The sequence below is a fragment of the Ambystoma mexicanum genome, chromosome 7q, assembly GCF_040938575.1.
Source record: "Ambystoma mexicanum isolate Mex_15411 chromosome 7q, UKY_AmexF1_1, whole genome shotgun sequence".
NCBI classification, from domain to species: Eukaryota; Metazoa; Chordata; class Amphibia; order Caudata; family Ambystomatidae; genus Ambystoma; species Ambystoma mexicanum.
In genome coordinates, this window is record NC_090941.1 from 648035133 (window position 1) to 648058431 (window position 23299).

Here is a 23299-nt window from a genome sequence, read left to right on the forward strand (position 1 = left end):
CTGTAAGACTGTCAAAGAATAGAGCGGATACCAGCACCGGAGGGCAGCAGAATTTGGGATTGAAATCACCAAGAATAATCAGGGAGGAGAAGCGAGAATGTAGGCCAGCGACCATATCTAGGAAAGGTGTGAGAAAGGACATAGGCAGGCCCGGTGGCCTACAGACAAGCAGGAAGTTCAGAGCAGGAAGCAGAGATCTGAACTCTCACCAATAGCTCCTCCATATACACTGTGCTTGTGAGTGACAGAATCGTAGCCTCGAATGATGATGTATAGATAGCAGTGAGGCCCCCGCAACAATCCGAAGAGGTCCTGATCAAACGCAAGATATTGTAGTCGGAGGGAAGGGCTTGCATACATACCAGCGCCGATGAGTCATCCAGGTTTCTGTTAGAAAAAGCAGGTTGGGGGAACGTCTGTCCAGGAGATCGTGAATCGATGCTGCATGGGCGGGAAGGTACCTAGTATTTAATAAGGAAATAGATAGAAGAGGTCCACGCACCTCGCTAGGCTTGGTTGATCAGGGATCCAGCCTGCAGGGAAAATAGTTGACAGACGTGCTATACTAAGTAAGTCAGAGCACGATAAAACTAGCCCCTTCTCGCTGTCCGTCCCATCCTTGGTTCGGACGGGCACAGACGGGCTTAACTCAGGTGCATCTTCGGCACGACAAGCCCTTTCTCGCTGCGCTTGGCCGCTGCGCTGTCGAGGAAGGCGTCATATATATATATATATATATATATATATATATATATATATATATATATATATATAATTGTAGCCCGCCGCCTCAATCTGATCTGCGTGTAAGCAGAGAGGAAGCACTAGGCTATTGCAGTGTGTGCCAGTTAGAGAGCAAAACCGGACTTGTCCAACTGATTCCGAGCCTCGGAGTCCCTGGGAGGCCAGGCACCCTCCTCTGCCGAGAACCGGCATACAAGCAAAGAAAATGAAGTGCTACACAATTTAAAACATATGCGCTGAAGGCAGTGTGAGTGTAAAGTATGAGGCGCCCAGTCAAACGCCAGAACGGCAACCCGTTTTAAAAGGAACTAAAATATGCACAACTATAAAAATGAAGCACGTATCAGAGGAGAAACTCCTTACCCAACTGTCCCTTCCCTGATAGTCTTCCTAATCCTTGGGTCCTAAGTGATAGGAATTGAGCCTCGATTCCCTCAGCTTACCCCTTTCCTTCCCCTCCCAGCAGATCAAGAGTGGGGAGTGATCTGACAATCCCCTGCGCAAATATTGTGCGTCTGTCACCCTGCCCACTGACGTGCATGGTACCAGCATATAGTCTAGCCTAGAGCGTGCATCATGGGCGTCTGATTGGTAGGAGAAATGTATTTGATCCGGGTGAACCTCCCTCCATATATTCCTTAGTCCAGTTATCATCAGGAAGAATGTGAGTTTGGTGCTCCCCCTGCCCCCAGGACACATGGCGCCCTCGGACCATCGGTTTAACTTTTTGTCTGCAACATCATTGAAGTCGTCCCCTATCAACGTGAAATCCATCCCATGAGTTGCCAGCAGTGTTTGGAGGTTTATGAAAAGGTCTGCCTGCAGCGTTTAGGGCGCGCACGCACTCATGATAAGTGCTGTCTCCCCCCATAGTGTTCCTACAATACCCATGTACTTCCCCCCGCTGTGCCTGACCACCTTACTAATATGCAGGAGTACTGATTTGTGTATCAGGATTGCTACCAACCCCACTTAACCCCAGAGACTCCCTGTGGTAGCCTCCATGTTCCACCACCCCATATTGCCCCCTGGCAAGGCATTTATATACAGTGCCAAACATATGCGTCTCTTGCAGCAGGATAATATCTGCCTTTTGTTCCCATATTTAACGCAGCAACTGGCCCTTCTCCGCTTCCCCATCATCCCCAACTGTCCCCCCGAGCCCTCCCCCCAAACCCATGTAAACCAACATATCCTCATGCCACTCTATACTTCTCCCAAATTAGAAGCATTTGTCATCCCTTAAACATTAAACAGTTCCTCTCTCCCTCCTCGTCCTTGAAGAAGGGACTAGGATTGTGGGGGCCACGCATAGGAGTCACTCTGCCCCTACTCCCAGCGCTGGGTCATCATTAAATTTAAATATGTTACTGCTTGGGCCCAGACCTGTGATATCGCATACATTACACGTTGTGCACCGATTTGCATTTCCGGTAGCCAAACGTCCTGTTACCCATTGTTGACTGGCTCATCTGATGATGGGGGGGGGGGGTAGTCTCTATCGGGCCCCACCCGGCCTTGTCTGGGATCTTCTGCCAGGATTTATCGGTTGGTTGTTTCGCCACTCAGTCTGCCCACTCCCTGGCCTTGGAGGGTTTGGTGAAAAAGCACACCCAAATGTGGTCCGCACACTCGCAATGTAGCTAGGTACATCATTGTGCATTTGTTTCCCTTCTCTTTGAGTTTCTGCTTTGCTGCTTCAAATGTCTGTCTACCCTTCTGGACGGCCCTGTTGATGTCTGGGTAAATTGCTACTGTTGCTCTGTTGTGTCAGAGGTTTTTCTGTGTCATTTGGAGAACAGCATCTCTGTCCCTGTAGTTCATCAGTCTGGCTATCACCTGTCGGGATGGGGCACCTGGTGGTGGTTCCCTCCCCTGCACTCTGTGCACACGTTCTATGGAAAAGAACCCTGATAGTCCCTGTCGTCCCATCCAGTCTTGGATTAGCCGTTCGAGAAACAGCTCCATGGAAGGCCCCGCCGCTCTCTCTGGTAGCCCACTCAGGTGTATATTGGTCTGGCGTGAACGCCCCTACGCATCCTCCATCCTGGATTCCAGCACTGATGTTCTGCTCTAGCAGTGATTGAGTGTCTCTTTGTAGTGGTGTTAGGGCATCTTCCACCACCCTCGGCTTCCTGGACTCTGGTGGACATGTTTCTCAGGTCCTGTTTTAGGAGTCCCACGTTGATCCCTACAGAGTCAATTCTTTGTTCCAATTGTGTTTTTGAGTCCTGGATCGCTTGTAGGATTTCCTATGTCGCCGTCATCGTGTCTTCCTTGTTACTCGCCTCCCCTCCTAAGTCAGATTTCCTGGTTGCCCCACCTGTGGTGTAAGCATCCATCCTGGTCTATTGTCCCGAATTCCTGGCTTTGACATTGGGGCCTCACTACGAGCATGGTGGTAGCCGTGCCTGTATGGCAGGCACGGCTACCGTCTTGCTTGCTACCGGCACCGCCTCCCGTGATTGGGCAATAACCGGCCCATTACGAGATGAAGGGGCCGGTAATTGCCCAGTCGAGGGTGGCGGTAATGCCGGGCTCCCGATCCCCATTCTGCCCCACAGGGCAGAATGGGGTGGGGAGCATGGTTGCACCGGCACAGTTGATAACGGTGCCGGTCAATCACGAGTTCTGCTCGCGGGTGCCGCACAGCCCGCCAGGTAAGCCCTGGTGGGCTGTCAGGAACCTGCGAGCAGAACTCGTAATGCGGCAGCCCGGTATGAATGGTGCCGGTGCCTTACCGGCACCGTTCATACCGTGGCCGCCACCCTTATAATTAAGCCCATTGTGTCTGGTCATTCTTGCAGTGTTTTGGGTGATGGGCCCTTCTCTCCCAGGCTCTGAGGTGGGCACTCCTCACCACTTTCTATTGCACACTTGTGTCTTGTGCCCTCTGACTTTCTTCCACGTAGCCCACTTGGTTCTCCATCAGTCCCCTTTTCTGTGGACCGGGTGATCAGGTCTTTGTCATTCTATTGTGTCCCCTTCCCCCACCGATAGTGGTTTTGCGGTCCTCCTTTTTCCTGTGTCAGGGGCCCTTCCCCGCCGCCTCTGCTCAGCCCAATTCCTCTGGATCAATAGTAAGTCTTGTATGTGTACCTTGAAGATCTGATGGGCCAGGCGCAAGGGGTCACCAACGGCCCCCAAGTGCAGTTGACATCAAGAGGATGTGCTGAGCAGGAGGATGAATAGTCTCCAGTCCAGACAGGCACAGACAGGGCCTTCATGGGGTGGGCTGGCCTCGCCTGCCGTTTAGTGATTGGCCCAGATGTAAGAGTGGGCGGCCAATCCGGATAGAGGTAGGCCGGCATACAAGCACTCTGGTGCTCTGAGATGGCGGCAGCCATGATGATGATGGTGGTGGGGAAGGCCAGGCAACACAAAAACCCAAAAAGACAGAAAGGAGGAAAATACCATTTAGAAGGAGGTGAGGGGCGCATCAGTGCACGAGGCAAGGCCCATCAGGGCAGTTGGGGCAATTGTGGCACTCACCACCACTCTCGATCCACATTTGCACAAAGGTAAGCCTAAAACACATCTGGGTTTACCTTAGTGCTTGCAGAGGAAAAATCCTCACTGCTGCTGCCCCGAAGGAGCCATGAAGGTGTTGCTGCTGCTGATGTCTGGGGGAGGGAGGGGCTGAGGCTGCAAGGCACAGACAGGGCCTTTGTGTGGGCCTTCGTGGGGTGGGCCAGCTGCTGGGTATGGGGACTAAAAAGGGTTGAAGACGCAGCATATAATCCATTATAAATTGGATTTGACATGCAATTAATTTGCATCATGATCATATAACAGATCTCAGTCATAGGTTAAATTGGGGATACAGTTTGCCATAGAGAATATTAATTTCATAACTCGTAATTGATAAAAATGTATGCATAGCTTTTTGTCTATTATTAACAGTAGGGTTTTTATAGACATTGTTAAAACCAGTGCACTCTCTAAGTACAGTTGATTGTTTGTGTTGCAATGCCCAATTCTTTGGAATACGAAACGACTTATGGATTCAGAAGGACTTATTGGAAAAGAAATTACAATATTTTACATGACATACATTTGCCCATCCTCTTTATAGATTGAAGAGCCCCATGGTTTGCTCATTCACAGTGATTCTAGTGTGATTAGCTGCATTATATTACAAAGGTTTGGTTATTCTTGACAGCTGTAAATACCAAAAAGGACTGCTATTCAGAAAATAACAAATTGAAGCGGCCACCTTAGTTTTACAGATGTCAAATAGATTGCTTTGGCAAACATGATCATCTCTGACTGTTGTGTTTATACTGCATAATGTGATGAATCTGCAGAACCATCACTAAACCCCAGCCTGAGATCTCCGCCCATGTGGCCAGGGGAAGGCAGCTACTACCTGATCATACACCTGGGGTGGTATCATGCAGGAGGATCACGTGGGAGGAGAAGGCTGTCAGGGTGAAATGGTGACTCCTCTGGGAGAGACGGTGTATTCATCTTCTTATGAGGATGAATGTTCAGTCATTCCCAAGTATTTGAAGGCCTGCTGTCATTACACAAGTTCCTCTCATGTGGAAACCCAAGGAACCTTCTGTGAAAGGTTACCTAGACAAAATAAGTTGCACCTCCTAAATCTAATGTGATATCCTCTAATAGTCAGGATTCTGTCTTGTGTGGCAGTCTTAGCCCTTTTGTAAAGTCACTCATCAATAGCCATAATCCATGTGGTACTGGGAAGAGGAAAAAGGATTAGAAATGCCATAGAAAAGAATGTGCGGTGTAGTTGTTTGGATGCAAGGCACCTGAGCGGGATGAAATGCAGCTATGGGAAGAAGGAGGAAGCAGAAGGAGCAGGAGACTCTGCTCTCCCAGGCTGCAGCTTGAGACAGAAGCTTGTGTGGAGCATCAGATGAGCAAAGAAACGGCAGAGACGGTGTCCACGAGGAAACTGGGAGATTGAGAGACACAGACTGCGCGAGAACTGGGTAGGTCCCAGAGATGCTGAGATGCCACAGAGAAAAGACACTGTACCGTGCAATACCTAAGAAGAACAGTGAAGCTGCCAACAGTAACCGGTGAACCTCCGAAGAACCACAGGGCGCCAGGGCGCTTCATAACGCTTTTGGCTCCTGTGAATAAGCCATGGGGAGTCCGAGGCCAGAGTAACAGAAGGGGGGGAGGCAAGGACAGATAAATGACTGCCTAACTTACACCCCTTATTGGCAAAATATAAGAAGGCAAAAAGGGCATAATTTCCCATTCATGAGAAGTCAAATTGGGGAAACCTGTAATCCACATTGCCAACAGCCAAAACACTAGCTGAAAGAAGTGAACTTGCAAAAAGGGCACAATTTCCCATTTATGAGAAGTCGAATTGGGGAAACCTGTAACACACATTGCCAAAAGGCAAACTATTGTCTAGAAGCAAGAATGCAAAAAGGGAACAATTCTCAATTTGTGAGACATCAACTTGGGGAAAACTGTAACCCATATTGCTACTAAAGAAAACGACTGTAGTGGTTGGATTTTTTTCTTCCTGGAAGGAGAGTGAACGAGGAAAGGGACCTTTTAGAGTTCGTCTGGCAGGCGATTTGACCAAGAGAGAAACAGATGATTGAAAGTAATGTGGTTGTGGTAAAAAGGTGTTGTAGAAGAGCTATTAAGAATAATGTACTTTTGACAAGATGTTGTATCACCAAGGGCGGTGGATCATTATGGTGTGTTAATATTTACTTTGAAGTCTGAGAAAGACGTTGTTTGGAGAAAGCAATTGCCTTGTTTTATGAACTGGCATTTTGTGAAAAAAACCTTTGCCTTATCAAGAAGGATACGGTGGAAGAGAACTATTGCTTTGGTTTTTGAACAAGTGTTTGTAGAGAAGGCATTTTCTTTATCAAATGGAAAGACTCAACGGATGAAAAACACATTTTGTGTTGAACTGAATAGATTTTTGTTGAATCAGAACTTGTTTAAGTTTACTCCTGAATTGATTCAAGGGAAGGAAGTCCAACCCTGGTCACAACGAGTACTTTCAAAAACATCTAATTTTGAACGTTTACATTGTTTTGTTGAACTGAAGTTAAACAATTATTCCTTGTACTTTTATGTTGCATGTATTAGTGTAAGGGTCAGAAACTATTGGACATTAGGCCATTTTTCTTTAGTTTTAGTTTGCCATGTAAGGGATACTACTCTCATTAGGATATGGAGAGATAGGCGTTTATCTCACCCCTTTTGTTTTAATGAAATGGCAAACATTGATAAAAGTATACCTTTGTGTCCGTCTTGCATTTCTAACCCTGCACAAAAATGTGTCAGGAGTGGGGTTGGTCTCAACAAATTGGAGATCTTACATAAGTATGATAGATACTAGACCCACAGTGGTTTTATCTCGGAAAGAATGGAATAACATCACCGCTCCCATTGGTGGGTCCAGTCCCTTAACATTTGTACCTGAGGAAAGACCTAGGTAGGTCCATTGTTCTACCAGTGGCCTGGGAACTCCTATAAAGAAATCATGCATCCCTTACTTATTCACATTCTAGGATGGGGGTCATTTTTAAACCACTAACCCACCAAGCCATTTTTCCCACTAGGAAACAAGTGGAAAGTAACACTTGCAACCTTTTCTTTCCCCAGACATACCAAATACCCAGTAAGGACAAAATAAACCTTTCCCTGTAGCTTAAGGTAGAAATTCTCCAGCATGGGGTCTGGCATGGATTCACATGCTCATGAACAGTCTCTCGTAAGGCTGGGAATCCTCGGTAAAGAAAAAATTACTTTCAGTTTCACTTCTGAACTGTCTTTCTCCTAACAACCAATCACTGCCCTCTACCTAAGCCCCTCCTCTGGCAGCCATCTTCAGATTTTTACCACACGTTCAAGTGTTGAGAGTCCTCATGCTATAGCTCTTGAGCTTTTACTTCGTTTTGCGATTTTTCTAAGAGTTTTGCTCTTTTTTTCGGTCAAACGAGCCTCAAGCTCCACCGATCAACCTTCTGTTTAACTGTGACCCGTTTTTTGGATTCTTCAGCGCCCTTCAAGGGTGGATTTTTGTCAGGTTTCTTCTTGGAGGATTCCAGAGGCTTCTTCCAGGCCTACATGGCGTGTCATATGGCGGAGGAGAAGGACTCAGCGCCTCTCTTCAAGGTTTGCCCCGGCTGCAACCTACGGAACGTCTTTTCGGACGAAGGACATTCCCTGTGCCTCTACTGCCTGCATTCGGACCAGACCCATGTGGAGGACGACTGTGTGGCTTGTCAGGAGATGGTGCCGTGCACGCGGGCCGACCGACGCAAGCGCCTCAATGAGTGGCTGCAGGCCCCTGCTCTGGGTGAGTCCCGGTGTTAGGGAGAATTCTCAAAAATGTGCTAATTCCCTTCACCTTAGAGACCCCCAGCAACTTTGGTGGATTTTGAGGAATTGATTTTATTTTCATGGAAAGAGTGTGAGCCTTTTTTCCCACTCTTTCATGTATTTTGATGTGTGTTTTACTCTTGTGTTCTTTGATTATGGAGTTTTAAGATAACTCCATAGGCATCTTTTCATGTGTGTTACACAGCACCCTCAGTGCAGTGACACAGGGATGTCTTTTTTAGACTTCGAAAAGGTTTAAATGCCTTCTCTGGGATAAACAACTGTTCCTCAGAGAATGTAAGGTTAAATTGACAAGTCGTTTTAAATTCCTAGACCCAGCACACACTATCTTCCTATAGAGTGTTGGAGGGGCTACCTAGAATCCCCTGTGTCTAGAAAATCATGTAGCAGTCAAATGCTACCCTTTCCTGTCGAAATGGCTGGTGGCAGTGGTTTTACAACAAACTATCATGATTTTCCCCGACCGCGAACACCGGTAGCTAAACATCGCGGGAGCCATGTTTTTCAAGATGGCACCTTAATCCCCTTTGTTTAAACAGGTTCTGGTCTTCTTTTTTTGCCTTTTCTTTTTGGAAAGGTCCTTCTAGAGTTTGTCTCTGTGCGCCAAACTAGGTTTGCTCCCTTTGTTTCTATGCCTTTGACGGGCTTCAGGACTGAAGACCGCCTCTGGTGTCCGATTGTCTGGGGTGGGCCGGAAGTGAGGGAGGTGCCCGAAAACTCCCTGTGCTTAGTCTTCTAGGAGACCCAAATGCACTCTGGCGTGATTGGCTGGCTGACTCTCCGGCAAGGACAGCCACCCTGCTGGGTGAGTGGCAGCTAGGCTGGAATGAATGGGAGAGAAATGTTTAAAAGGCGAGTCTCTTGGACTGGAAAGCAGAGTCGACCACTGGAACGAAAGAACTGAAGACGAGCTGGAAGAGGATGGCTGCTGCAACTCCTGGACCGTTGGTTTGCCCGGTGAAGCCGTGCTGCAGGTCCGAATCACCAAGTTCATCTCGACAGAGAAGCCCTTCAAGGACGACTTCTCCCTTTTGAGTTGGTGGGACCAATCAACTCGTAAGCCACCTGGATACCATTCTCTGAGCTGGTTAGGTTTAACCAGGGGGAAGGACACCAGCTAGTGTGCTTGACTACAGCTACCCGAACTGAAGTGACTCCATTTTGTCTGCGTTTTCTGACGATCCCGTGCAGTGCAGGAATCCCCCCGACGTCCTCCCTCTTGTCCCCACGACTGAGGCAACAGTGATATCTGCAGGAACTGCCAGGAGCCAATGTCTTCAGCTGCATCTTTTGCTTCATATTAAGGTACTGTGCCAACCCGATGCAGAGAACGCATCTCTCGCGGTGAAAGTTCATGGAACTTTCCCAACTTGCAGGCCTAATCAGCTTGTGACCCAACATATGATTCTTTCTCGTACAAACTACTTCTGAGAACATTGGCAAAGACTTTACCGTTTTCTACAAGACCTGCTCTTTCCTATCCAAGACACTAGCCCATTGACTTTGGCCTAGGCCTATTGAACTGAATCGAGTCCTCTATGTGAATTGAAACTATTTTCACTGCCTAAGAAAGTATTTGTAATCTATTCTATTAACATGTGCCTTTTACTCCCATTTAAAGTAACTGAAATGCCATTTTGCTCCTATTTCAGGGGAGCCTAATTTCGTCAGAAACTTATTGGTTCAGTATTGAAGTATATTTGTGTATAATATTAAGTTGCCTCCTTCTAGTGAATGTTTTCTAAATGATTGTGTAATAAATTAATAAGTGTTTTACCAAGAAACCTTGAGTGTAAGTGTCTACTTGAACCACTGTGATTGTAAGACTTCTGTGTAACATCCTTGTACTGCTTACATTCCATCTTGAGATAAGCCTGGCTGCTCAGCTCGCTACCACAAACTGTGTAGTACAGACCTATACCAAAGGTTGGTTTTGCTTACACCTGTATTCCTAATTGTATGTGCTGGTCCCAGAGGGTACTGCATGCAATTCTGCCTAACACCCGGCAGCATGCCTCCCCTGCCCAGAAGAAGAAAGCTGAGCGGTCTTCTGAAACCTTTGAGGGGGCACCTCCTACGAGGGCACAACATAAGGCTAAGCACCGCAAGTCCACTGCCCCCGGGAGCGCTGTTGCGACAGGCTCCTCAGCGGCCAAGGCGAGTTCTCCAGCACCTTCGACCACAAGCCAACGCTCAAGTTCTTCAAAGAAGAGGAAGTCGGACCATCCGGGTAAGCTTTTGGAGAAGGCCAAGGGGCCCCAACCCTCCCCCTAAATTGAAGGCCGCGGACTTGGCCAAGACCACAAAAGCCCAGGTGCATCAGACGAAGGCCTACACTTCCATCGAAGTAGTAGTGGCGTCCCTTGTAAAGGCCGGCGGAGCGGATTTGCAGGGCACAGCACCGAAGGTGGGAGTATCCCTGCCTGCCAGGAGGGAGTCCTCCTTCCAGCCCATTGAAATGACGCCGGCTGTGACACGGGCCCGCTCACGTGATCCCGTGTCCCTGGCAACGAGATAAATGAACGCCGCTTGCATAACGCAGTGCTTCTCAGCTGTTTTCACCCAGTTAAGTGGCGTTCCTCGATTCCTGCTCCTTTGGACTTCGACCTTGCTTCGCTCACAGATTGTCTTGCTCAACCTCTGGATACGGCACTTACTACGGTTGGATTACTCGGACTGCTCGAGTCAAGTATGGTCTCATGGACTGCCTTTTTATTGTCGTTTCTGCTACGGCGCATATTGTTTGGTATCCTGGATAATCCCGACCTACGTTTCCGCATCTGAATCTCATTTGGATCTTTCCTTCGTGTACCATACTTGGCTCAACCCGCCACCATTGGGGCCTCCTCACTAGAACTGTGGACTACGGTGGCAACCCAGCAAGTGCCCTATATCAGCTGGTCCTTCTGGTTTACAGCACTGCACCATCTTGGGGAACAATCTTTACAGCATCTTGGGGAGGGGACAAGCCTGCTTAGCTCCTCACTTACACCACCTTCCCCAGCAGCTCAGCTGGTAGGTGTCCTGTTTTTCTGTTTACATATCGAGGGATATTCTTGTAGTGCATTTGAGATAACTAACACCTGACTGCCTGTTTCCATTGCAGCTCCCTGGGGACCGGTATTCTTGTTCCAGCCACCTGCGGCCCCAATGATCGGTCAGTGAGTTACTTTTAATCTCCCAGGATCATACTTTGGGACAGAGGTATATACATAATCTATGCAGACCGTGATTCTTGACAGGAATCCACACCTTTGAAATAAAGCCTTTTTGTTCACCAAAAGGCATTTTTACTGCACAGCTGAGCTCCTAATGAGGCCCATTGTAAAGAACTGGAACAAATCTCACTGGTCAAAGTTATCTGCATGGGAAAGGGAGATGGGTAGAATAATTGCATGGGATACGGTACTGAACAACACTGGCAATGACAAAGGTACAGCTTTGGTTTTTGTGTGGGCCTAGGATGGCATTTGCAAGGCATTACCAACTGCACTTGACATAGGATGGTAACAGCTGCAACCTGGTGTGTGTAATAGAGCATGGGAAATCAGTGGCTAGTAAATGCTTACCAAAAACCCAATTTTTGGCTTTGCCAATGCTCGTTTTTAACAGGACGTCACTGCTTGGAAATCTGAAGGTACACTTAGTTAAGAGATTTTGATTACACCAGTAGTGCATTTATAACCAGCAGTTCGGGCTGGACTGCCCCTTTTGGGGTTATACCAAGCCTGATTTGCATATGGTTTTTCCCCCTTCTGTAATGGCTTGGCAGGCTGAAAAACAATGGTCTGTAGGGTTGCCCAGAGCTGTGCCCGTGGTTATGATTAATTCAAAACCTTCCAGCCATCACCTTTCTGTTTTGCTATAACCAGTGTTAAGCCATCAACTCTCTGAAGGATGCATTGTAATAACACTGGCAGGAATTTAGAGCACAGAGTTTGATCGTCCTGCTTTAGAAAGCTAGCTCAAAGAGATCCTAGGAGAATGTGTTTTGGGCAGAGAGGGGCAGCATGGCAGCATGGCCATGGGCTGGCGTGAGGTGGATAAATAGCCAAGCAACACCCATTAGCTGAGTGTCATTACTTACATCCCATCTCCCTCTTATCTGTTCTCCAATGCAATCGTTTCTGTTTACAATGGCTCTTTAGCGCTACCTAATAGGCAAAAATAAGGAGCGGATGCCCATGCAAGTTTGAGGAAACATGGGGCGACTGGGAGAACTTGCCACATTGAGGTAGAGGGCTTTGGGGAAGGGACAGAAAGAGGGGAGTGCCGAAAACCACTGTATGGACTGTTTACTTGTAAACTCTTTTCATTATTTACTGTCATCGTTGAATTACTTATGTTCAAAATGCAAATAAAATGTTAATTAAAGAAAGCAAGGATTCCATTATAGGACATTTTGCCTTTTTATTGATTTTGCCAGTATAACAGTTTTTATTGTTTCTTGTGAATTTTCTCTTTCTTCCATCTCATCTGTGAAAAAATGTAAAAAGTTATTTCTCTAAAATAAAAAGCATTTAAGCAATTTCAATTAGTTGTTTTTTTTTATCTTTTTCCTCCTTTGATCTCTGATCACTCAGTGGGATTTACTTTTGGCCATGGCCTTTATTATGCAGAAACCAGGTTAACCTAAAAGGTTTTAAGTGTCTTTGATTTGCCTTGTGGAAAATAGCTTTTCTAGTTGCTATCACAGAGCCCAGATGTAATTGGGAATGTTGAAGTGAGCTCCTGTATTTCTGAATCTTAAGAAAGCCTTGTTCTGCCAAAGCATTAGTGCCTGCCATTCCAGGGAAAAGTACATATTGCAGACATCCGTATGGCGTGGACATGGGCTACTCTTCATGGTTTCTGAAAGCATTATTGCCATAATGCTTTATCTAGGAAATACAGTGTTTTACCAGGTACTGTAAACCTACAAAACCTATTCGCTTGAACTCTGGCCCTGTGTCTGCTGTATCCCTCAACTGATATTTTGGAAGGAAGGAGAGCAGGACGAAAGAGCTAGGAACAATTAAATCTTTAGTGCTCTGAGTCCTTCTTTCCCTCCTCAAAGCACCCTCCAAGCACCCTCCAAACAACCTTGCTTGTCTGAAAAAATGTGTAGCAACTGGGAAGACATTTTTTACACACCTACCTCTGATAAAGATATTCCGAACCAGTGGTAAAGGAAGGAGAGTAAGGAATCTGAGTAGCAGAATAACTGCAAATATAGTTTTCTTGTTTTCTTTATGTGATGACATTGATGCTCTTCATTTCTCTCTTATTTACATTTAGGGCGTACTAATGGTTGGACCTCCTGGCACTGGGAAAACCATGCTTGCAAAAGCGGTTGCCACGGAGTGTGGAACAACATTTTTCAACGTTTCTTCCTCCACTCTTACATCTAAATATAGGGGAGAATCTGAAAAATTAGTCCGACTATTATTTGAAATGGTAAGTTATTCTGTAAAGACATTTTATTGAGTGTATGTCTAAAAATAGCTGACGCGAATTGAGCTGTAAAACAGAAATATGTTTTATGGCAGTCACATTCCACACCTATTATTGGGTATTTAATAAAACAAATAGTGTACAAATAAACATACTTTAAAACATTCCTACCAGTCCAGCTGGTAACCCGCGGAAACCCTTTGTTATATTTATGTTCATCACTCCCAATATTTTTCCTGGGGTACTTAGAGCACATTTTAAACAGGGATATCCTTCCTTCTTGACTACAGAGAAAGGCTCACATCCACAGCGATTGTCACCGACCGCAGCCAACATATCACTGGCACTGCATATGATATAAGTCATTTATAACGCACTGGTTCACAAGTGTTCCTAGGCGCGGCAAGACCTAGGGAGGGAAGACAGAGGGAGGACAAGACAAACCATCTTACTAGGCCTTGTGTCATTCAGACAGTGCGAGAAACAAAAGTGCAAGGGGAATGAGGGGGGGGGAGTGTAAGGGAGAGAGGAGAACAGGGCAGCAAGGCTCCGAGTAAGTGCAGCCAGGGCAGCACGGCACTGGGAAGTGCAAGGAGACAAGGGACTGTTGGGTTACAGATACAGCCCCTATGTGCATGGTAGGCCTGGAGGCAGTGCAAGAGTGACTGATCAAGAAAGAGCCTGATACCCAGTGAGACTCCATGCAACCAGTCGGTACGGCAGACAGGTAGGTCATCAGGGAAGGGAGAGCGAGCAAGTAGAGAAGAAGAGGAACATTTTGAGCTGCTTCTGGGAACTTCAAGTGGTCCGGCCCAAGTTTGAGAGGGGCAGGGAGGCCAATCCAGAGGGTGGAGCCTGCAGAGGAGAGAGATCTACCCCTCACTCTCTGCCTAGAGAAGCGTCTGACCCTTAGAGAGTTGGAGGTAGCTGATTGAAGGGCTCGAGAAGGAAGCTATTTTAGAAGAGAGTGTTGGATGTAGTATGGGCCCCGGCCCCAGAAAGCCTTGTGGACAATGCAAAGGGTCTTGTACTTGATCATTGCAGTCACCGGGAGCCAGTGCAGAGATTTCAGGGCTTGAGAGATAAGGTCCCTTGGCTTGAGGTCAAGGATAAGTCTCGCAGTCCTGTTCTGGATTAGTTGCAGAGGGCAGGGAGTAGAGAAAGGCAGATTGGGAAAGAGGCTGTTGCAGTAGTCCAGCCTAGAGAGAACCATGGCTCTGGACACACTGAGCTACTGGGGGAAAGTGAGAAAGGGACGAGTTCCTTTGAGGAGGTGCAGCTGGTAGTGGGTCTTCTTGGAGACGTCTGAGATTTGAGGAGAGAAAGAGAGAGTGGAGTCGAAGATGACACCAAGGTTTTTTGCATCACAGGTAGGGGAAGGAAGAGGGCCCAGGGTGGGCGGCCAGAGTGAGAGAGGGAAAGCAGGATTTTGGGTCACAATGAGAAGGATCAATGTCTTACTAGCATTAAGGCAGATATTGTTGGAGGTGCACCGATCCTGAATTGTGGATAGACGGGAATGGGCGAGAGTGGAGAGGAGGCTGAGGGGAGCCTGAAGGAAAGCTGAGTATCATCCGCATAACACTGAAGGTTTGAGGAGAAGGTAGAGATCAGGTGGGCCAAATGACCAAAGTGAGGGTGAAAAACCAGGGTGAGCGGATAGAGCCCTGGGAACACAACAGCTATAGAGAGATAGGTGGCAGAGAGAAAGGGAGCAAGTTCCAGTGCAAGGCCTGATCTGTGATGCCCAGGTTCTCGTGGAGTTGAGTGATCAGAATGGCGTGGTTGACCGTGTCGAAAGCAGAGGAAAGATCAAGGAGGATGAAGACGGAAGGAATGCTGGAATCAAGGTAGATGTTCACGGGTGTTCAGGAGAGCAGTTTGCGTGCCTCTGGTAGCTCTGAAGCCAGACTGATGGTCATGGAGACAACCAACAGATTCAGTGTGAAGAGTATGCTGGGAGATGGCAATTTTGAGAGTTTGTCCAAGAAAGGGGTGATGGAGATCAGTGATAGTTTGATAGTTTGATAGTTTGCCCAGAAGGTAGGATTGGCAGATGGCTTCTTGAGGAGGGCGTGCACAAGGGAGTGCTTAAGGGGAGAGGGGAAAGTTCCAGTGGTGAAAGAATGATTACAGAAATCGGCCAAGGCTGGAGCGAGGGTGTCAAAATGGTTCTTGATGGTTCTGGAGGAGCAGGGGAGCACCTGTTTGGACTACAATTTCATAGATTGGACTTGTGTAGAAACCTTGTCAGGTGTTGTCAGAGAGAAAGGCCAAAAGGGAGGAGAGGGACAGATGGCCAAAAGGGCGCCTACAGAGGAAGAGAGGATAGAGGACAGGATGTTCTGAGTTTTAGTGGAGAAGTGAGAGGCCAGAGCCGTACAGAGGGCCTGGGAGAGAACAGGAGAGGTAGAGACTGCAACAGGATTGGCCAGTTCCTTGCAGATTTTAAAGAGTTTGACCGTGTTGTTAGAGGCCGCAGAGATGCAGGCTTCAATGTGTGCTCATCTCGGACAGGACAGAGATTGTCTGTATTGCCTTTGGAGCAGGCGGCATGCCAGTTTGTCAGAGGGTGCGCCGAAAGCCCTCCACTTCTTCTCAGCCACACTGCACTTGAGTTTCAGGACGCAAGGTCGGAATCCTACCAAGAGTTGCAGTTGGAGGTGGGCTTCAGCCAGATTCTCATGACAGGGGCAAAGATGGCCAGGGTGTCATGATCTCTGCTTTCAAAAGGTCAGGGTTTTCCCAACTCCCCTGGAAGCAGATCCATAACCCAGGTTCCGAGTGCCAACCAGTCCCAATTGGGACCTTTTGGACCCAGTCCTGGCGCCAGTGGCACCAGGCTCATAAATATGCCCAGTCCCAGCGCTGGAAGCGCCGGGCTCATAATGCTTGGGTGGACTTACCTGCAGCAGACCATGCTGCTTACTTGCCTGCCAGTTGAGCCTCTGATCCTCTTCTGTTTGGAACTACTTTTCCTGTTGGGTGGGGCAGGAGCCACTCCCTAGATTCAGAACACTGGAACTCTTCTGGAAAGCAGGAACTCTTTTCTTACCTAGGCGTGGCCGTGGAAGGAGACACCTAAGCACTACAGGAGGCTATTTAAACCACACCCGATGGATGAATCTTGCTTTGCGTTATTCTGCATCCTCAGCAGCAGAACGCTCATCGTGTCTTCTGCATCTGATCCTGGGCCTAAGGAAAAAGGCTTACCATCCTGAATCCAGTCTTCAGCAACACCTATAAAGACAAGAAAGAACAGGTTAGCATTACGGTCTTCAGTGACAGCTCTTCACTTACCTGGTCCATCGGCTGTCACCAACGCCTCGCGCTGCATTCCGGCATCTGAAAGACAAAGGCTTACCTACTCTTCGTGCGCTCCGGAGGTCTTCACACTGCATTCCGGCATCTGAAAGACAAAAGTTTACCAACTCTTTGCACGCTCCGGAGGCCTTCGGCGCTGCATCCCGCATCTGAAAGACAAAACAAGGTGCGTTTAAAGACATTGGGGAACTTTAATACTCACGTGCCATTACTCCTTTCCACATCTAACCCAGTGGGTATTCCGGCACCCTGCAGCCGCTCCGAACTTGTACCTGCAAAATAAAAAGACAGTTAGAGCGCATCGTGAAGCAGGCAACAAGCGCTTACTTACGTGCTTCCAGGCGCTTCTATTCATCACACGGGCTCCATCTTCAACTCACTTCAGCCCGTCATCCGCCATCGCCGGAACCCTGCAAAACAAGAGACATCATTACTAAAGACTTTAAAGACATTAGAATTACTCGAAACTTACCGTTCGTGCAGTAAACGACGGACAGCAGTCCTCTGAAGTCAAGAGGCCTGCTCCCCTTATCCAGTGAAGAAACTGGTTACAGCACCCTGCCTCGAGGCAGATGGAGAGCACGGCGTTCACTTACCTAAGGTGAGAGCGTTAACCTTTGGGGTTCTACAGGAGAAGAGAAAGGGAAGAAGAGAGAGACATTCAATAACCCAGTTCATTAATCCCATATTTTCTATCTGCAGACTTCTTACCCTTCGAGTCAGACATACAGTGCACAGAGGTCCAGCCCAAAGAGCCAGCCGTGTGTTACACATCACCTTTGAAGATACGGTATACGCCCAGTCAAGACCGGCGCCTCTACGGGAATCAGGTGAGCGTTACAGAACGCAAAGCCTACCACAAAACTCCCGTCCAGGCGCTATGGAAACCTCGGATACTGACCAGCTAGCCCAGTTACTTGGGGAACTAAGGGCAGAAGTGCATGCAGCCCGTCAGGAAACGAACGCTCTAAGAAGGGAACTGATTATTTCCAAGGAGCGAACAGATGATCTCGCTAGACAATTGCTACAGTCACAAGCCGGACAGACCCCGTTACCCGCATCTGGGGGAAATCTTCCTTCTACATCCTCTATGAATCCAGTGCAGATCAACCTACCTGGGAATGTACCTCTGGCTCCGCCCGAACGATTTTCTGGTGACCCAAAGAGGTTTGCAGTATTTATCAATCAGTGCCGGTTGCATTTCTTATGCCGGCCAGCAGCCTTTCCAACTGATCAAGCTAAAGTAGCTTTCGTGCTTTCGTACCTTAGTGGCAATGCGGCAGACTGGTCGATCCCTCTAGTAAATCAAGATGATCCGGTCCTCCATGATTTTCAAGCTTTTCAGCTCAGTATGGAAAAACTGTTCGCAAGACATTCACAGGGTTAGGCCTTGGACAATGAGCTTCTTTCGTTGCGACAAGGTAATCAAGACCTTTTGGCTTATATTGCGTCTTTCAACAGACTGATAGTGGAAACTCAATGGCCTGAGGACAAAAGGATTACGCTGTTTTATAGAGGTCTACGTGGAGAGCTCAAAGATGTGTTAGCCCAAGTAGTGAATCCCCCACAAGATTGTTCGGACTATATAGACTTAGTCGTTCAAATAGATCACAGACTGCAGAACAGGGAGGCCGATCGTTCCAAGTTTGATGCTCGAGTATTTTCCAAACCGCCAACTCCTTCCAAAGGAGTAGACTCCGGGGAACCCATGCAAATAGGGGGTCTGAAAGGTCCTCTAACACAAAAGGAGCGGGAAAGGAGAAAACAGTTGCAATTATGCCTCTATTGCGGAAACTCAGGGCACTTTCTTCGAGACTGTCCGGTGAAACCTGCCAAGAAGGCAGTAGGAGCTGCAGTTACCAAAGTTACAAACTCTGAGCAGGGAAACGACCTCGCCCGACAAGAATAGAGGTCCTCTTGCCGAGCGTGAAAACCAGTTCCGTGACCTCGCATTTCGTGATACCTATGGTCCTCATTAGCCCTGATAATCCGGATCGATTACATGCAATTGAAGCTTACGTCGACAGCGGTGCCATCGGCAGTTATGTGGATCATGAAATGGTTTTGAGGATGAATCTAACTCTTTGTCCCAAGGCTGTAAAGGACGTCATTACTACGGTGGATGGTACGGAGATAGCCTCCGGGCCAGTAACGCATACCACTCAAGAAGTGACGCTAGTAAGTCAAGATGGACACCATGAGAAGATCGTGTTCGATGTGATCAAGGCCCCTCAGTTTCAGATTATTCTAGGAATACCTTGGTTAGAGAAACACAATCCTCTGATCGATTGGCGAGCAAGAACGGTCCAGTTTCCAGAATGTGTCTCTACTTGTCACCCTCCACCTGGTGTTGCACTGGCAGCAATTTCTTCAGAGACTCCCCAGTTACCTCCCGAATACCTAGAATACCAAGATGTTTTCCGGAAGGATCAGGCTAACTCTCTACCTCCTCATAGGTCTTATGACTGCCAGATAGACCTGATACCTGGATCTACTCCTCCTTGTAGTAGAATTTATGCCCTCACCGAGCCTGAGAACCTTCACCTTCGACAATACCTGGATCAATACCTGGAAAATGAGTTTATTCGTCCTTCCAAGTCCCCTGCTTCTTCAGCTTTGTTCTTCGTTCCAAAAAAGGAAGGAGACCATAGAACTTGTATAGATTATCGCTCCCTGAACCAGATCACTGTTAAGAATAGATATCCGTTACCTTTGATCCCTGAACTCCTGGACCAAGTCAGAAAAGCATGCATATATACAAAGCTGGATCTTAGAGGAGCTTACCACTTGGTACGAGTAAAAGAGGGCGATGAATGGAAGACGGCCTTCCGCACCAAGTATGGGCTATTTGAATATCAGGTCATGCCCTTCGGACTTTGCAATGCCCCGGCCGCCTTTCAATATTTTATGAACGATGTCCTCAGAGAGCTCATAGATGTGTGTGTTGTTGTTTATATTGACGACATCCTCGTTTATTCTTCATCGGAATCTGAACATCGGAAACACGTGAAAATGGTCCTCGAAAGATTGCGTCAACACAAACTTTTCGCTAAGTTGGAAAAATGTGTTTTCAACGTGACTGAAGTTGAATTCTTGGGATTCATATTATCACCTGGCGGAGTGCGTATGGATTCAAAGAAGGTCGATGCAGTTCTCAAATGGCCATCACCATCCTCCGTAAAAGGTGTGCAAAGCATGTTAGGCTTCACTAACTTTTACCGCAGGTTTATCCCCGAATTCTCTCGAATAGTCCAGCCCATCACTGCCTTGTTAAAGAAAAACAAACGTTTTGAATGGTCTACCGAGGCGGAACAAGCTTTCCAGGATTTGAAGACTAAATTTATCTCTGCACCAATCTTAAAACACCCTCGCCCCGAACTCCCCTACATCGTGGAAACTGATGCTTCAAGCCTTGCCATGGGGGCAGTTCTATCACAAAAGGACCCGGTAACCAATCAGTTGCATCCTGTGGCATTTTGGTCCCGCAAATTCTCGCCTCCTGAAATCAATTACACGATTACTGACAAGGAACTTCTGGCTATCAAGTCTGCCTTTAAGGCTTGGCGGCATTATCTGCTGGGGGCCCGACACACCGTTACTGTGATTACGGATCACCGAAACCTGCAATATTTGAAAACCGCAAAAGCCCAATCCTCTAGACAACTCCGTTGGGCATTATTCTTTGCCGAGTTTGACTTCATAATTACCTATCGACCTGGTACAAAAAACGGTAAAGCTGATGCCCTTTCTCGGATGGGAGTGGAAGAACACTTGATCAACCCTAAACCTGTAACAATCATTCCCGAACAAAGAATTCTGGGTGTAATCACCACAGAATCCATAGAGGAAGTTAAGGATAAAGCCAGGCAACTTGTAACTCCAGCAGACATACAGAATTGGCTTCTGCAGGGAAAGGACTTTGCAGTAAAGGACAACTTATTGTATTTCCAAGAACGATTATACCTACCCAGCACAGATTTACAGAAAAAAGTAATCTCTTGTTATCACGATTCTTTAATGGAAGGACATCCCGGTATGGCCAAGACCTCAGAAAAGATCAAGCGCTACTTCTGGTGGCCGTCTTGGAAAAAAGATATCAGAGACTTTATAATGTCCTGTGGAGTATGCGCCCAAAACAAGAGTCAAAAGGAAAGACCAGCAGGCCTCTTACGCCCTATTGACATCCCACCTCGCCCTTGGCATACGCTTTCTATGGACTTCATCACCAATCTACCTCCATGCTCCGGATACAATACGATTCTAGTAATCGTGGACTTATTCTCCAAGATGGCGCATTTCATTCCGCTCAAAGGCTTGCCAACAGCAGCAACTCTGGCCCGAGAATTTCTCGAAAACATCGTCCGACTGCATGGTTTTCCTTCGGTTCTAATTTCGGATCTAGGTAGTCAATTTATTTCTCATTTTTGGCGAAGTTGCTGTCGGTCGGCTTAAATTGATGTGAGACTATCGACCAGTCACCACCCTCAGTCCGTCGGACAAACCGAGAGGACCAATCAAACTCTGGAACAGTATTTACGCTGCATGCTGCAACAAACTGAAAAAACTTGGAAAGACATCCTTTGGATAGCCGAATATGCCTACAATAACTCTGTCCATTCGGGAACTGGGAAAACCCCGTTTTTTCTTTTGTACGGCAGTCACCCTCGAACCTCGGAGTTGGATCCCCTCCAAGATCTTGAAACACCAGCAGTAGACTACCTGCATTCTACAATCACCCAAGCCTTTAAGGAAGCTGTTTCTCACCTTCAAAGGGCTAAAGAACAATACAAGAAAGGAGCAGATCAACATCGGAAGGAAGCCCCTCAATATCAAGTAGGGGATCAAGTCTGGTTATCCACCAAATATCTACCTCTAAAAGGGCCACGCACATTCAACCCAAGATACCTTGGTCCCTATTCCATCACTACCATAGAAAACCCAGTAGCGGTCAAGTTGGACTTGCCCCCGCACATGAAGATACATCCGGTCTTCCACGTCTCTCTATTAAAACCCGTGCAACCTCAAACCCGACTAACCAAATCTCCAAAACCTATCCTAGTTGATGGAGAACTCGAGTTTGAAGTCAAAAGCATTCTGGACTCCAAGATCTCCAACTCTAAACTATTTTACCTAATTGACTGGAAAGGCTACGGCCCCCAAGAGAGATCCTGGGAACCTGCTGAATATGTCCACGCTCCTCGCCTAATCAAAAGATTTCACCGAACATTTCCTGACAAGCCAAAACCCCCGGAGAAGCCCGGTTTGGGAGGGGCCTTGAGGGGGGGTACTGTCATGATCTCTGCTTTCAAAAGGTCAGGGTTTTCCCAACTCCCTTGGAAGCAGATCCATAACCCAGGTTCCGAGTGCCAACCAGTCCCAATTGGGACCTTTTGGACCCAGTCCTGGCGCCAGTGGCACCAGGCTCATAAATATGCCCAGTCCCAGCGCTGGAAGCGCCGGGCTCATAATGCTTGGGTGGACTTACCTGCAGCAGACCATGCTGCTTACTTGCCTGCCAGTTGAGCCTCTGATCCTCTTCTGTTTGGAACTACTTTTCCTGTTGGGTGGGGCAGGAGCCACTCCCTAGATTCAGAACACTGGAACTCTTCTGGAAAGCAGGAACTCTTTTCTTACCTAGGCGTGGCCGTGGAAGGAGACACCTAAGCACTACAGGAGGCTATTTAAACCACACCCGATGGATGAATCTTGCTTTGCGTTATTCTGCATCCTCAGCAGCAGAACGCTCATCGTGTCTTCTGCATCTGATCCTGGGCCTAAGGAAAAAGGCTTACCATCCTGAATCCAGTCTTCAGCAACACCTATAAAGACAAGAAAGAACAGGTTAGCATTACGGTCTTCAGTGACAGCTCTTCACTTACCTGGTCCATCGGCTGTCACCAGCGCCTCGCGCTGCATTCCGGCATCTGAAAGACAAAGGCTTACCTACTCTTCGTGCGCTCCGGAGGTCTTCACACTGCATTCCGGCATCTGAAAGACAAAAGCTTACCAACTCTTCGCACGCTCCGGAGGCCTTTGGCGCTGCATTCCGCATCTGAAAGACAAAACAAGGTGCGTTTAAAGACATTGGGGAACTTTAATACTCACGTGCCATTACTCCTTTCCACATCTAACCCAGTGGGTATTCCGGCACCCTGCAGCCGCTCCGAACTTGTACCTGCAAAATAAAAAGACAGTTAGAGCGCATCGTGAAGCAGGCAACAAGCGCTTACTTACGTGCTTCCAGGCGCTTCTATTCATCACACGGGCTCCATCTTCAACTCACTTCAGCCCGTCATCCGCCATCGCCGGAACCCTGCAAAACAAGAGACATCATTACTAAAGACTTTAAAGACATTTGAATGACTCGAAACTTACCGTTCGTGCAGTAAACGACGGACAGCAGTCCTCTGAAGTCAAGAGGCCTGCTCCCCTTATCCAGTGAAGA

The 23299-nt window shown here is 47.6% G+C and overlaps 1 protein-coding gene across 2 annotated transcripts in view; it reads left to right on the forward strand.

The window, feature by feature from the left end:
• KATNAL1 (katanin catalytic subunit A1 like 1) overlaps positions 1–23299 on the forward strand; it is a 789545-nt gene that overhangs the window by 346757 nt on the left and 419489 nt on the right. For both annotated transcript variants that reach the window (XM_069639367.1, XM_069639366.1), the window contains one exon: positions 13375–13533. In XM_069639367.1, coding sequence (XP_069495468.1) covers positions 13375–13533 — 159 coding nt within the window. The remainder of the gene's footprint in view (positions 1–13374; positions 13534–23299) is intronic.